Source organism: Tachypleus tridentatus, chromosome 2, assembly GCF_004210375.1.
Source record: "Tachypleus tridentatus isolate NWPU-2018 chromosome 2, ASM421037v1, whole genome shotgun sequence".
NCBI classification, from domain to species: domain Eukaryota; kingdom Metazoa; phylum Arthropoda; class Merostomata; order Xiphosura; family Limulidae; genus Tachypleus; species Tachypleus tridentatus.
In genome coordinates, this window is record NC_134826.1 from 50384013 (window position 1) to 50401163 (window position 17151).

General features: G+C 31.1%; 1 protein-coding gene across 4 annotated transcripts in view; it reads left to right on the forward strand.

Moving 5' to 3' along the window:
* Nucleotides 1–988: 988 nt before the first annotated feature.
* The window catches only part of LOC143243721 (spectrin alpha chain-like), a 66917-nt gene continuing 50754 nt past the window's right edge, over nt 989–17151 (forward strand). For 2 of the 4 annotated variants that reach the window (XM_076487364.1, XM_076487379.1), the window contains exons 1-12: nt 989–1115; nt 4195–4443; nt 5678–5803; nt 8728–8868; nt 10052–10135; nt 10333–10437; nt 11351–11442; nt 13328–13472; nt 13859–13975; nt 15461–15634; nt 15907–16008; nt 16933–17070. In XM_076487364.1, the coding sequence (XP_076343479.1) occupies nt 4201–4443; nt 5678–5803; nt 8728–8868; nt 10052–10135; nt 10333–10437; nt 11351–11442; nt 13328–13472; nt 13859–13975; nt 15461–15634; nt 15907–16008; nt 16933–17070 (1467 nt within the window). In that variant the 5' untranslated portion in view covers nt 989–1115; nt 4195–4200. Of the gene's footprint in view, nt 1116–1373; nt 1437–4194; nt 4444–5677; nt 5804–8727; nt 8869–10051; nt 10136–10332; nt 10438–11350; nt 11443–13327; nt 13473–13858; nt 13976–15460; nt 15635–15906; nt 16009–16932; nt 17071–17151 lie in introns of those variants that run through there. The other 2 variants (XM_076487374.1, XM_076487372.1) reach the window with 2 other exon arrangements.

Here is a 17151-nt window from a genome sequence, read left to right on the forward strand (position 1 = left end):
CGATACTCCATTGTGTAGCTTTGTGTTTAATTATAAAAATACATAATTTGGCTTTCAAATGCTGTCACAGAAAGAATAATCATAAAACTACTGTATCTGGCAATATTAACTGAGTAACCATATATCTGCGGACGTTTAATGCTAGAAACTTGGTTTGCACTTAATAAGGCCCGGCATGGCCAGGCTGGTTAAGGCGTGCGATTCGTAATCTGAGGGTCGCGGGTTCGCATTCTCGTCGCACCAAACATGCTCGCCTTTTCAGCCGTGGGGGCGTTATAATGAGACAGTCAATCCCACTATTCGTTGGTAAAAGAGAAGCCCAAGAGTTAGTGGTGAGTGGTGATGACTAGCTGCCTTTCCTCTAGTCTTACACTGCTAAATTAGGGAAGGCTAATGCAAATAACCTTCGACTAGCTTTGCGCGAAATCAAAAACAAAACAAAAATGCACTTAATAATAACAAAGAACAACCAATGTAATCGAGTTACACCATATTTTTTCATGGTTATTGTAATTATTTTACAGCAAAAGATAATTACAAAGAAAAGCGTGTTTCGCTGTTCATTAGCAAATAAAAATAAAATTTTGTGTAGAATCACACGATTTTCCAGAATTTGAAAAATTCCCAGGATTGGTTGGTTGGTTTAGCGTTTTATGGTGCAAAGCAACTAGGCTAATTCCCAGGAATTACTATTTTATATATAATGCCTGTCAATCATGAATTAGTAACATAATTATAATTTTTATGTGTAAAATATTTATCTCTGACACCAATCAAATAACGACTTGAATTTGTTAAATACAGAATGTAATCCTTGTTTTGTTAAGTTGTCTTAATTTTGAGAAGAAAATATAAGAGGACGTTTTAGGTATCATATTTTTAGGATTACCTGTAGAAGATCCTCTAAAATTTATCGATCGAAGTGCAGAAGTATTGCAGTTGGGTGGAGTATTCGTTGTTTAGTTTTGGACTCCACATTTCTGCCGATAGAGGGTTTCTTTCGATAAAACCGATAGTGCTAATAATATCTTGCTAACCAAAATAACCAGAAAGTACTCTTGCTAGGGCGTGTGTCGAGAGGAGAAAAATTTTCGGTATATAGTTTTTTGTTTCAGGTAAGATTATTTATTCATAATATTTGAAAAATATATTGTGTATCGTCACAAACTAGAACATTAATATAAAAGTTTAAATTTTAAACTGAACAGTAAAATACTTTCCATCGTTTTAAATTAAGTTGTACGTATACTAATTCAGAAGTCGGACCTAGCTGTATTAATTAAATAAATTGGCACACACTTTTTTTAAAAAAAAGTGACTCATAGTATCTTTTAGTTTTATTTTTGGAACTAAAACTGTAATATTATCTACGTAAATATTGTCTACCACTACTAGTACCAATGATGCGTTGATTTTCATGAATATACTGTTCAAATGTAAGTACGAAAAAACAGCTTAAACAGTATGTTTTAATGTAATATAAATTATTTCTGTATTGAGCTAAAGTAAAGCAGATTTGAAAAATTCAGTATAAATATCACTAACTGTCGCTGTGCTTCGTCGTTAGTGTGGTTAATTTGTATGTGTTGAATAAATAACTGCTACTTCTACTAACGTAGATAAGTACTTGTTTTGTAAATTGTAAAAAAACACAACAACTAATTTTAGTTTTGATAATTAATTTAAACTTATAAGTGTTAGCCACAGTCAGTTATAAATAAGTCTATTTAAAGTTAAATTATTTGGTAGTAGTAAATACTAACTGAATGACAGCGAACAGTGGCTTTTTGCAAGTTTCCTTTTATTTGATGTTTATAATATTTTCTTATTTATTTTAGATTCGTGTTGATTACATACAGTAGTAGTTGTAGCAAATTGGGATAAAATGGTTTCTAAAACCACAAAAATAATTTCTTTTGCACTATGCTCGGTAAGAATTAATATAACATCTTTCTTGTACAACAGGCAGTCTATACAGAGAAGCCTGCTGAGAAAATATTTCTATGATTTTTGTAAACACTGGAAAACACACTTATGGATTTAAAGTGATCCATTTTCTCTTATACTGTTACATCTTTTTGATGGAAAATGGAAGAAAGTGTATTTTAGAATTTATTGTTTTGTATATTGAAAATGAAAAAAAGTATGCTATGTATGAGATGTGTATTTTGAATTACTTATAGAAAAAAATGAAGTCTGAGGGAAAATCATATGTAAAAAAATCTTTTTTAGATATTAATATTGCATACTCCAAACGTTCCTTATTGTTTTACGAATTATTTGTATTTCAAATTTTCATGATAAATACTCAAAACATAGTTTATTTTTTTAAGTTTTGCTACAATTCATGGAAAGGATACAGAGAAGGGGTACACGAATGATTTCAGTGATAGAAGAGCCATCGTATAATGATAGGTTAAGATTTCCTAAAGAAAGGGTAGTTGATGATCTTAATATTATCCAAGGGAATTGAAAGGATAAAGGGTTTTAATTCTTTTGTTTTCTATTCTGAAGATACTGGGATGAGAGTACAGAAGTTTAATTTGGAATATGTATGCTAGGCTTCAGTTAAGACAGTTTTAAAATGGTGGTTTACTTGAGGAATTATTTTGTTTAGTAGTAGTAAAGGCCATTACGTTACAGTAGTGAGGGGGATCAATGATATCCTGAAAAGAAAAACAAAATGGTTTAAAGTTTCTGGATGACGAGAAATCCACTTGAAATAAAAATGTATCTCAGAACGGCTGGTATGGGTATTAACACTTTTATTGATAAGGAGAGAACGGGTTAAGAAAATGAACTAGGAAGGTCGAAACGTTGTTCTCCCCTTATCAGTGTTAATACCCATACCAGCCATTCTGAGATACATTGGTTTAAAGTTTGCTTTTACGTGTGGTGAATATGCAAGGAAAACCTTAAAGAACTAAATAGTTCGCTGATGTTTATATGTTACATATGAATGATTCAGTTACAGGTACGTTTTCAAGTGAGGAAATTGAAAATTTACTATCATAAACTGTATAAATTTATATTATTGTACACATTAATTGCTGTTTAATTGTGGGGATCATCGATAATTTTATAGAAACATTTTTTGCGGAAAAAATATTGTTATGGTAAATTTCTAGACGTAATTGTAAAGCATATTTTAAAACCTAATTCAAGAAATATTTTAATACGTAATGCTGTATTGGCCTTATTATAAGATGATGTTTTTTGGTTAATAATTGGGCTGTAAAATTCGTAGTTACCTTATAATTATGGCTGATAATAATAGCACGAGCGCCTGATGTTTTTACAAGGCAATCACCAATTCTTTAAATTAATACACCTTCGGGCTATTATTGATTTTGCCCCCTGCTAGTACAGCGGTATGTCTCCGGATATACAACGCTAAAATCAAGGGTTTGATTCCCCTCGGTGGGCTCAGCAGATAGCCTGAAGTGGCTTTGCTCTAAGAAAACACATTATTGATTTCCTGGACCTAGAAAAGGATGTTATGATACTCAGTTTTTTCTTTCCTATGGTTTCTGAAAGTGAGGGTTGCCTTATATTTAAGATTGCTTCATTTTGAGAATGTTTAATAAGAAAATGTGATATAAATTTTCTTAATTTGTTAGTGAGAACAAGTGCCCCCAAGACTGAAAGGGCGCGCATCTTTGGTGCGTTATAAAGTTACGGTCAATCTCACTACTCGTTGGTAAAGAGTAGCCCAAGAGTTGGTGGTTCATGGTGATGACTAGCTGCCTTCCCTCTAGTCTTACACTACAAAATTAGGGACGGCTGGCGCAGATCGCCATCGTGTAGCTTTGCACGAAATAAAAAAAAAAATCTCTTTATGTAAGTTATACCACTTAAAATGTTGTCTTGTACAATGGTAAGAAACATTAAACGTGCGTAAGGTTTAAGGTTTGTATACATTGGTTCATTGGTATTAAAATATATTTAATAATATAAGTGAGTTGTTTAAATGTGTTTGGTAAAAAACTATCAAGAATATTTAATATTTTATTAATTATATTTACTACATAACAAGTTGATTTCACTGATCGTAAAGAATGTCTCGTATTTGGAAATATCATGATAGATAAGAAATTTCAACTCTATTATTTATATTTGGAGTTATTGTAAACAAGTGTTGTGTCAATAAGAGACAAATAAATTTAATTGTGAAATAACATAAACTGTATCTAGGAAGCCATGGACTCCCAGTCAAGAGATATTAAAATTCTGGAAACGGTCGAAGACATTCAAGAAAGAAGAGAACAGGTTCTGGGAAGATATGTTGAATTTAAATCGGAAGCGAGGAGCAAAAGAGAGCGACTCGAAGATTCACGCCGCTTCCAGTACTTTAAACGTGACGCTGATGAACTTGAATCTTGGATAAACGAAAAACTTCAGGCAGCCTCAGATGAAAGTTACAAAGACCCAACAAATCTTCAGGTTTGTAACTTTATTTCTGCATATTTGAATGCTATATGAATTTTTACATACACATATATTATCAAAACAGGCTTTATGAAGTAATAAAAAAAAGTGTTACACAACAAATTTAAAATGCTCACCATAGCACAAGCCATAAAGTGGGATAAAATAACATGATGTTTTGGAACAACGTGAGATTTATTGGTCCATCTCAGCTGTTCCATTTTCTAAACTAAAGCTATTAATAAATAAATTAAAAACATATCTTAAAGTCAGCCCTTATCAATCATTTATCTATCAACCTTTCTCATAAATGCACTTAAATTTACTGTCTACACAACATCCGGAGGCAACCCATTCTAGTGGCCAATCACACTGTTTGAAAAATAAACTATCTTAGCTGAAGATGACTCCTACCTTACCATACTTTATGTTTGTGTCTCATCATTCTAATGTTCTCACTGTTAAGTATGAAACATGTTGATGCATCAACACTATCAATCACTTTTAAAATATTAAACATCTCAATGAGATCCCCTCCAACTCTGTATTTTTATGTTAATATTTATATAACTGTTGAATATGGTTTTTGTATATATATACACAGCGTATATATTCTGATGTAAACTGAACAGTCTAAGATTGTATTAGTAAATATTTAAATATCAACTTATGATGGTGTTCTGGAATCTAATATTACATATGCATAAAACATTCTAACAAACTTAAAATAGTAAGAAATCATAAAGAACCAGTACTGTAAACTTACTAAGTGCAAATATATATATATATGTTTGTATTATATGCTTCCATGCTTCAACCAGAAAAGTACCCAGCTGGTACAGCAGTATTTAGATTTACAACACTAAAATCAGAGGTTTGATTCCCTTCATTGGACTCAGCAGATACCTTTATGTGGCTTTTCTATGAGAAAACACATACATACACTCAACCAGCAAATACTTAAATGTGTGAATTGGTCTTTGTAATTACAGTAAAGTCAAATAATTTATTCAGTTTAACCAAAAATAAAAATGTTGTTAAGCACTTTACAGTAGGAAAGTTGCTAGCATGTAAAAGAATTTTAACTTTATAAAATTATCAGTGGAGAACTTTTATATCTTAATCCTCATAAATGTTCAGGTAGTAATTTGTTTGTATTTTGTGTTATAGTATAAATTATATCACATATAATGAGAACTAAGCAGTGTCAGTTAACATCCTACATTTTCTATTTTTTTTTCTTCTGTAGGCTAAGATACAAAAGCATCAAGCATTTGAAGCAGAGGTTTCAGCACATAGCAATGCTATTGTTGTGCTTGATAACATTGGAACAGATATGATCAGTAAAAATCATTTTGCATCAGACATAATAAAGGTATGAGATATCTTTTGCTTATGGCTCAATCACAGAATTATGTTCACAAACTTAATGAATCTTATGTACCATATAAACATAATAAAATTAGGTATGAATACATTATTTTTAATCAAAATCTAGTTTACATATACCTAACAAAATGGGTTTATTTTGTGTTCAGTTTTTGTTACACTTTTAGCTTTAGTTGATTTATTTAGACATTCTTAAACGTTTTTTGACAGGCTTAAATGACTTACTGCTAGTGGAAAATGTATATAGAAGCATTATATACTAATGTGTTTTGGAAAAAGTGATGATTTGTTTTTTTGGGTAGGATATTGGAACATATACATAATTCTACATAATGTATATGACTAGACCACTTTACACATGGTAAACTAATATCATTTACTGTCTCATTAAAGCTTGGCTTCCTATTAATCAGATTTCTTTCTTGGCTTTGTTACTAAAGAATTTTTTCCCAAAGCCATTACTTATAAACCTTTAGAACAGTTCACATTACTTTGTTATCATCCACATAGTTATTTAGATTTTTGAATAAATGAATCTTCAGGAAGAAAGGATGTATTTCCTTGAGTTTACTTTTATCTTCTTTACATACAAATTCTCAAGTTTGTCTGGCAGTTCCAGACTAATCTTTTTTAAAGTGCTTGGATACGGTTTCAACTATTCTTTTAGAATAACTATACTCAAGTATGCATCAAGTGCTATAGAACTGAGATTATATAGAAAAACTTAAATTTTTAATTTTATATGATTCTTCAGTTAGTTTCCTACTTCTGCACTTATGACTTTGAATAATTAATTAGGTGTCACATTAATTTAAATTGTCACAATTTCGTGAAGAGTGAAGCATTAATTAAATGCAATGGTTTTCATGAAGTCTTCATGTTGTATGTTATGTCTTTGTTAGATCATTTGATACCACTACATAAGTTCAGTTTTCATAAACTCACCTTGTAAACTATCTTATGCAGATTCTTGGTGAAAAGTTATATAGTTGTAGAATGAGTTTGAAGAAATTCGTAGGACTATTATTTTACATTGCTCCAATGTAAAATGGGAAGGATGGTGTCAAATTATGATGTTGACAGTGTAATGTATAAAATTAACAATATTATTTCCAGGATGTGGAACATTAGAGGTCTATTAAATACAACAGAAACCCTACAAAGCGTAAAAAATGAGGCCAGGATTTTGAAAAGAAATAACTCAGTCTCGAAATCAAATACAAGTATTCCAAAGAAACAAAGTTGTTGATATCAGAACCACATGATTATATTAGGAAATTAGGGAAAAACATGAGGACAACAACATAACTTGTAAGATTATTAAAATTAACATTAGACATTTAAAGAAATTGAATTAAGTCACAAATAAAATATAAATGTAGTTGTAATTTGAAGATATTTGTTCCATCTGGGATCAAGTTTTACAGTGAAATTATTTATTGCAGAAGACAGCAGGGTGAGTCTGTACTGATTCTGTATTGCCTACTTTGTAAGTAACTGCACTTAGCTTGTTGTTGCAAGTTCACTGTTGTCTTTTTTGAGCTGTTTCAACATTATTTCTTGCTTTCAATTTTCTCCTTTTCCATAGTCTGAGGTTCAGCAGGATGTTTAGTCAGATGATTCCAGGGAAGAAAGATCATATGTTCTAGACATAGTTGACAGATGTGTAACTTGTAGGCTTATCAGCAGAAGTTTTAATGGCCAAAGAAAATTCAGGTTTATTTTCCTAAGTTCAGTGTTTCTTAGGAATGTAAGCATATTACCTGTGGTTCTCTTTACTTGTTTTGCCACATTACTCTGAAGATGATATTGACTTGTAAAAACATGATTAATTTCCACGACTTTAGAAGTTTTGGTCATCACATGAGACACAAATTGAGGTCCATTATCTGATACATTAATCTGTGGAATTATTGAATCTATACAAAAATGTGGTAATTTTGTTTTTTTATAATCTCTTGAGTAGTAACTTGTCTAACAGTAAACACATTTGTTAAAATAACCTCCAATAACCAAATAAATGGCTATTCTCAGTATTAGATTTAGGATAAGGCTTTATAATGTCTACTCCATTATTTCATAAGGTTCAATTGCTTTAATATTTTCCATAAATCTTGCTGCTTGTTTTTGATTGAACTTTGTCCTTTGGCAAGCATAACATGTTCACACTTGGTTTTTATTCTTTTTTTCTCGTACCATTCCAAATTTCGTATTTTACTTTTAACTAGACCCAACATGGCCAAGTTGTTAGGGTGCTCTAAACATAATCTGAGGGTTGTGGGTTTGAATCCTCTTCACACCAAATGTGCTCTCTCTTTAGCTGTGGGGACATTATTTTGTGACAACCAATTCTACCATTTGTTGGTAAAAAGAGTAGTCCAAGAATTAGCAGTGATGACTAGCTGCCTTCCCTCTAGTCTTACACTGCTAGATTATGGATGGCTAGTGCATAGAGCCCTTGTGTAGCTTTGTGCAGAATTTAAAAACAAAAAAAATATATATTTTAACATTTTAAATATAATTACATATTTTTACATATCAAGACATTAATGTTACAAATATGGGTTGTTATTCAAGACAGTTCAAATTTATCAACATTATGAATTGTTTCAATAACTATTGCAATTAGCTTTCTAAAATAAGCAATTCATATTTGGAGAATACTTTAAATTTTATTAGAAAATCGGTTTCAAAGCTGAGGAATATATGTTTGTTTGAAGCCTTATGGAAAGATATTTTGAGATGTTTTGTTAGTTACATAAGCAAACTTAAGGGTTCATTGCTGATGAAAAATAGTTTTAAATGTTATGTTTTTATTTGATCTCTTAACTAGGCTTGCATTCATGGGTTTAGACAACTGTTTATTCTTTACATGAAGATTTAATTTTTTGTTTGTATCTTGTATCGCAGCTACGTTTGGAAGAATTGCATCGACTCTGGGAACTTCTCTTGTCTCGTCTTGCCGATAAGGGCCTCAAGCTTCAGCAAGCTTTGAAGCTTGTTCAGTTTCTTCGACAATGTGAAGAAGTTATGTCCTGGATCAGTGATAAAGTAGGTGATCACAAGTTTTGAACTTTTGTAGAATTGAGGTGTGGTATTTAGTTTGTTATGATGAAAAGTTAACATACTGCTAGCTGTTTGATTTTATGTATTTAAGTAAAATAATTGAGGAATTGTGTGTTAGGCTTATGGAAAGTTCTAATAATTTGCTTCTGATGATGTTGAATGGGAAATTTATTGCAGTTAAACAGTCTTAGCACTCAAAACTTATCAGACAATGAATAAAAATCCATCAGTTGATCATGTAGTACGAGTGGAAATCCAATACATAATTTTACTAAAATTTAAAAACAGTTTTGAAAATTTTAGTTATTATAGACTTATTTCCTAGAATATTAAGAAAGATCAGTTAAGAAAATGAAGACTTTTACTTTGTTTTGTGGTTTATGTCCAATCATTGGAGCTCTTAAGTTACCCACTTCATTAAATTTGTTAGAAAATAATATTTTAAAAGTGATAACTGTTTGCTACATAATGCCAAAGCTAGAGAAATTTTCTCTTTTTACCTTTTAAATCAGTTAAAATGTATGCTGTTTTAGCAGGATTTGAAGATGACTAGAAGTTGAGAAAAAAACATTTTTAAAAAAAATATCCTGTTGTCTTCCGTATTTCAAAATACTAATCTTCACCTCTTCCAAAAGCAATAAGTCATTCCATTAGCTAATCACCCTATTTATGACAACTTTCTTAGTAGATCATACAGCTAAACTTTCTTCTCTCATGTTTATGCCTCTAGTGGCACAACAGTATGTTTGCAAGCTTACAATATTTGAAATCTAGTTTCACTACCCAAATTGAGAGCCCAATGTGTAGCTTTGTGCTTAAAATACAAACAAACAAACCTTTCATAATTTAACACAAGAATTCAGAAACCTATATTTTGCTGATTGTCCAGATAATATTGAAATGTCAGTGAATATTTAAGTTTTTATATTATAGAATTAAGGTAAACAAAAACAGCTGTATACTTTTAAATATTTGATTTATTAATTCCATGTATATCATCTAGGCAAAATCATAGTAATGATGAACAAAATATTTGTGAAACACATACAGTTGTTTTTGTTTTCTTCAATTCTGTAATTCTGGAGTTTCAATGAGTGCAACTGTTTCAAGCATTAATTATTTTACCTTATAGATGTTTTAAATTTGTATATATATTTATTTGCTCCAGGAAACGTTTGTCACAACAGAAGAATTTGGACAAGATTTAGAGCATGTGGAAGTCTTGCAAAGAAAATTTGATGAGTTTCAGAAGGTAATAAGTGTGTCTGAATAGAAGCTTACACAAATTTCCAATTTATTATCAAGTAACTATATTAAAGTACTTTGTACTCTGATATGTCGGTAGACTTAGTATTTGTTTTTAATATGTATTTTGATATGAAATTTGTATATTAGAGTACAGCTAAACTTGTAATGATTATTGTGATTTATATACTTTGATCTTCACAGGACATGGCCAATGAAGAATTTAGAGTAACAGAGGTCAATGAACTTGGAAACAAACTGATTAATGAGGGACATCCAGAAGTAGAAGGTATTCAAAAGAAAAAAGAGGTGAGTTGAAATTTTTAAGGCTTTAATCTCTGAATGTATGAAAACCTTTAGGACAGGGATAAGCAACTTATGGCCCACCATCCAAAATCATCCAGCCCTCAGTCCCCAAACAAAATAAGACATCCATCTGGCCTGTGGTGGTCATAAAAAGAATTCAAATTTGTAACTTAATGTGGCCCTCCATCTGCTCACAGGCATGGTCTCTGTCCCATGTGCAGAAAGAGGTTCCCAACCCCTGCTTTAGGAAATAATAACTCATGACTAGGATTTCTGTTATGGCATAGCCTGTACAGTCATACAACTTACTCTTAAGTTACTTTGTTACAAGATTCAATAGTTTTTACTTTTCTTTGGAATAATTTGTAATTAATCATTTTGTGTTATTGAGATGGATTTTAACCAACAGTTTAAAATTCAACACAATTATTTTCTTCCATCTAAATTGATGTACAACAGTAAATCTATGAAATTTCAAACAACCATGTAATATATTGACTTTCTCTTTTTCTAGTCTGTTTAAATAAACAGTAGGCTTGGATGTATCCTGTTTATGAAATTTAATGTTGCTTACTCATGTCTCCAGTTGTTGTTATTTTAACATTGCTGGAAACAGTATAATTTGATGGGTAAAAATCATTCAAGATTCACTTTTCTGGGAAAATGAGTAGAACTTGTCTATCTGTAAAATAATGTTTATAAAAATTACTTCTCTAGCTTAAAGAGCAATATGGAAATATTTTTTACTGAATTTTATTAATCATGGAATGAGTAGTTTGTTAATTTAGTCTAGAGCTCAAGAAAATATTATTTCTGTGTTAACTTCCTCTACCCAAGAGGATATATGGCCCTCGTTATCTGTTTCTTTTAGACCATGTTTTGCTTTCTTATTATTTATTATGTATTTTTTTATTAGGAACTGAATGAAGCCTGGGAGAGACTGAAAGCTTTGACTTTATTGAGACAAGAAAAATTATTTGGTGCTCATGAAATTCAACGTTTTAATAGGTATGAGCATACCAGTTTTGTTTGTTTGATTTTTGAATTTCATGCAAAGCTACACAAGGGCTATCTGTGCTAGCCGTTCCTAATTTTACAGTGTAAGACTGGAGAGAAGGCAGCTAGTAAATGCCACACACTGCCAACTCTTGAGCTACTCTTTTACCAAGGAATAGTGGGATTGACCGTCGCATTATAATGCCCCCACAGCTGAAAAGGTGAGCATGTTTGGTGCAATGGGAATTCTAATTCGCAACCCTCAGATTACGAGTCGAACGCCTAAACCTACCTGGCCATGCAGGGCCAGCATATTAGTTAAAGCCACAAATATAATACTGCACATGCAGTTAGATGGTTGATATTGTTGTCTCACGAAATAAGTAAATTGACAACTTGAATCTTAAGATCAGTTACATGTGGTACATATGTTTGCACAAGAAATTTGTAAGCTTCTGGTTTTGAAATACAATTTGTCTTTGATATTTTTTATTGGCATTCTTGTATTTTGAAAATACATTTACAGAATAGCATATTTATTAGACCCACTTCAGTTCATCGCATTCACACACACACACCAACCTTACTAATACATGAACCTTACCCCATTACTAATTTAAACAAAAAAAAAAAGACATCATGCTGTGGACTCTAACCTGGATGCTTTATACTAATGATGCTAAAATCCTTCTATTTTAATATCCCAAAGGTTAGCAGTGAGTGGTGTTGATAGACTATCTTCCTTCTAGTCTCTCACTACAGTGTTGATGGCTAACACAGATGGCTCATTGAACAACTGAGAAACATATTTGATCTTTTATGTGTTGAAAATTATATGTGTATTGGTTTACTATAAGTGTAAATATTAATTTTATTTTTGTTGTAATCTCTGGTTTATCTTTCCATTTGTTATATTGTTTGAATACAAAGTTCAAAATGTTTTCACTAATATAAAATTATTCTTTGTTTATGTTAATAAGTTTAGTCAATTATTCTACTGTACCTAAAATGTACATCTGATGTTAAATTATGGGAGAAATATCAAGTCTGAATATTTTTGAGTACATGTTGATTAATTGTTCTGTTTTTTGTTTTTATTTCTTGAACAGTTTAATGTTCTATTGATGTATACTGTTGTAGCATACTCTGTTTATAGGTGGGTTCTTGCAAGTTATTTGGTATAAATAATGTGAGGTCCAGTACATGTAACAACAAATTAGTTACATGATTGTTACAAGTTACCCTTATGCGTAGTTGTAGGCCTAAGAGCATAAATCGTTTCAACAGATATTCTCAGTTAGTGGTGTTAACTCTCAAGATTATAGAACCTCAGCATTAATCATTAACTAAACTTCTCTTCTGACAATGAACTGTGGACAACATTTAACTCATAGACTCATTGAATACTTCACATAAATTCGTATTTATGAAAAATATACCCTTGTCTCCAGATATTACAAGAAGCTTCTCAATCATTACATCATCAAGGGTAGCAGCATCATCTAGAAAAATTATATTTAAGTGTGAAAATTCAGCATACAACAATAATTTAACATTACAGTGTCAATAGCCACAGACTTTGAATGTTATTCAGTTTTGATCTTTAAGTTTTTCAGGAAGATTGTGCTAAAACTATTTTCCCAAGACACAAAGTTAGGGTTATGTAAACCTGTTAAGGAATTCTTTAGTGAATGGAATAATTTCATAACATTATAATGTGAAGTTGTTTTATTTAACTCATTAAACTGTGTTACGGTGGTTTTTACTGTTAATTTTATTGTATGAGGATTGTAGGTATCTTCATGTTATCCTGCACTTTTCTGTATATGAAACAAAAATGTTGTTAATTTTGTTGTTAAATAATGATATTATAACTGCTCTTTTAACACATTTCCAGAAATGCTGATGAAACAATTGGATGGATATCTGAGAAAGATCTTGTTCTTTCTTCTGATGATTATGGCAAGGATCTCGTTAGTGTTCAGGCTCTCCAGAGAAAACATGAGGGAATGGAAAGAGATTTAGCTGCTTTAGAAGACAAGGTAACAGTGAAACATAATATTTTACTAATTGTATGAGGTTGGCTTACTCGCAAAGTAGGTATTACTTTATCAAATGTTTACATTTATATTTTCAATAATATGTAATTAAACGTCTTATCATAAAACAATTTCAAGAACTTGTGAGTAATAATAATAATAATAAATTTTTGTTTTTGTATTTTAAAAAGGTTCAGTAGCCTTTCTTTAGATTAATATTTACTTAGTAAAAAGATATTAACAATAACTCAAATGATAAAACGTTTGTTGACAGAAACGTTGAAATACCTACTTGTCCTTAGCAAGTTAAAGTTGCCTGCTGGTGAATTTAATTTTAAGAAACATTGTCTTACTGTACAATATGTCACTTGTTCTTTCGTTTTTTGCAGGTTTTAACATTAGGACAAGAAGCTGACAGATTGTGCAACAGCCACAAGGACCATGCTGATGAGATCCAGTCCAAACATGCTGAAATTGTCTCAAACTGGGAGAAGCTTAAAACCAAGGTATGGTGAAAGTTGTATGAAGATAAATCTCCTGGTGAGTTAGTGATAAGTCTGTGGACTTAGGGCTAAAATCAATGGTTCAGTTCTCTTAGATAGACAAGGCATAGATAGCCTATTGTATGGCTTTGCATAAAGAAAAACATAATCAACACCTTATCAATATGATTTCATTAGTATTATAAAACACCTTATTTCTTCCTCCAGCAGTAACTGATTTCACATGAATATAAAGGTAAATTTAATTAGGGTATTTCCTGTAAAATAAACATTCTTAGTTTGGAAGATAAACAACTAAAGAACAAAAGTGCAAGATTATTGTTGTGAATTATCAGTTGCTCTCTCAAACAAGATCTTACCTTATGATTACAATATTCAAGTAAAAGGTTTTCTACATAAAACATAACAGAACAAATTGAATAATGTCACATGATGACAGTAATGTTGTACACTAACGTTAGGCCCAGCATGGCCAGGTGGGTTAAGGCATTCAACTTGTAATCTGAGGGTCATGGGTTTGAATCTCGGTCGTACCAAACCTGCTCACCCCTTCAGCCATGTGGGTGTTATAATGTGACAGTCAATCCCACTATTCGTTGGTAAAAGAGTAGCCCAAGAGTTGGCAGTGGGTGGTGATGACAAGCTGCCTTCCCTTTAGTCTTACACTGCTAAATTAGGGACGGCTAGCACAGATAGCCCTCGAGTAATTTTGCACAAAATTCAAAAAACAAAACAAACAAACACTAACATTATTGGCAGGAGTATATAATTGACCATATCAAAGAACTTACAGTATTAAAGTGCACATTTATTCATATTTTAAGTCATAAATATTGATACAAAATTGTACACGTGTTTAGGTGTTAAGTTGTAAATATGAATATAAAACTATACACATATTCAGAAGTTAAGTTTTAAATATAACATAAAACATAAAACAATCAACAGAATAAAAGTTTTGCTGTTTGTTTATTACTTGACTGTGTTTTAATGGATGTCGTTTTTTTTTTTCACTGAATAGAACATATTTTTAGAGAATTTTGTGTGTTTCTATAGTTTAACCATTAAAATATCAAGATTGTTATTTTCTGTTGCATGATAACTTAATATTAGTATTTAAGAAAGAAAGAAGGGTAGATGAGAAAGTGGCAGAAATGCAAATGTTGATGTGGATGACAGGGATATTGAAGAACGTCTATATCAAGACTAGAACCTTCAGGGAGAGGATGAAGGTAGTACCAGCTATGTAGATTATCACCCTAGGTGACTCTGTGATATGGAAAGAAGAGAATAGAAGTATGTGGTTGAAGAGTGATAAATATCACAGTGGAACAGAAAAAGACAAGAGAAAAATGGAAGAAAACTGATGGCTATAGTGAGAGAGAACACTAGAAAATTTGTTGTGAAATGTAGCTCTGACATGGATTAGAAAAGAATATTAGAAATATAAGATCATTTAATTTAGACTCTGACTTTTTGTTTCTTTAGGCTCAAGAACGTCGTAGACATTTAGATGAGTCCTACAATCTGCATTACTTCTTAGCTGACTTCAGGGACTTGATTTCATGGATCAATGACATGAAATCAATAATATCTGCAGATGAACTAGCTAAAGATGTAGCTGGAGCAGAGGCTCTATTGGAACGCCATCAAGAACACAAGGTATGAATACAATACTTTTTAAAGCTGATAACAGTAACTGGTTATTGACAAGACTTAGTTTGTCATTAATTATCTGGAAGATTTATATTTTTTATTAAAACAAACTAAAGACTTGTAGGCTTTATGTATTTGTTTTCAAGAAATTGCTAAAAAAAAGAATACATTCAGGTTCCTTGGAAGAAAAGTAATTTTCACATCTTTAAAAAAAAAAAAACTATTTATAACAAGTGTTTCTGAGTAATCTTGTGCGATATTTTCTGTTGAATTATTAGGGTGAAATTGATGCCCGTGAAGATAGTTTCCATGCTACAGCTGAGGCAGGACAGAGACTGTTGAATGAAAACCACTCAGCATCAGAAGAAGTGAAAGAAAAGGTACTTGAAAGTATTAATAACTTATATGACTTTTTTGTTCCTTGAATTTTTCTGGGTGATTGCAGAAAATTTGCTTTATTTGGCAGTAGTGCAAGTTATTAGTTCCTAGATGCTACAGTTAAATTTTGTTTGTCTTTAAAGTGCATGTATGATGTTCTTACTGAAAAGTTGTGAGTGGGATGGATTAAGCTACATGCACATGTGTAGGGTGAGGTAAAAAGCCCATTAAATTTTCTAATTAACTATAACATAGATCTTTTAGCTCTGGAATGTACTGATATGCATTATAAATCCATCTTAATTTAATTTGAATAATGCTACATTATTTTCAGAATAAGTTAAATTATGTAAAGATCACAATAAAGTCAGACCTGCATGAGTTGAATTTCATTTGAGCTGTATCAAGTTCGTTTTAAGTTTGCATAGAACCATATTGAATGTACAGCAGATGTGGAAAATGTGAAGCTGAGATCAAGCCATATCTGGTATTTTCTTTTTTTTGAATTAGCTTGAGGTTTTTTTTGTGTTTTTTTAAATATACTTCAGATTTTGATATCCTCATTATTGATGAGTAAAGTTTGATTATTGATTTATATATTTATTTAATAAATATTGTACAAACATTCTAAAACTCTCAGGAATTTTCATTCTTCAGGTTTTGCTTATTTGTTTTTTTCTATGGTTCGTATTAAATATGTATAGGTATTGTTGGTATGGCGACTTTATACTAAAATGAAGAATCAAAAAGTGTTATCAAATATTCATCTTTTAATGTGTATTTGTTCTAACTGGTGGCTCACTGGAATTTTATCTTATAATTTGTGTGTTTTCTCTAACTGTTTGAAATTTGTAAACTGAACCTGTCCTTTATTTAAAATTATTATTAGAATAGGTTGAAAGTGTCTTTTACAATTTTTTTGGTAGCTTGTAATCTTAGCTAATGAGAAGCAACTGCTTCTGTCTTTGTGGGAAGAACGTCGAATATTGTACGAACAATGTATGGACCTCCAGCTGTTTTATCGTGATACTGAGCAGGCTGATACTTGGATGGCCAAACAAAATGTATGTGTACAAAGTTAAGTTAATCTGTATTTTCCAATTTAAACTTTTTAAACCATTAAAAGTATATTATACAAAATTATT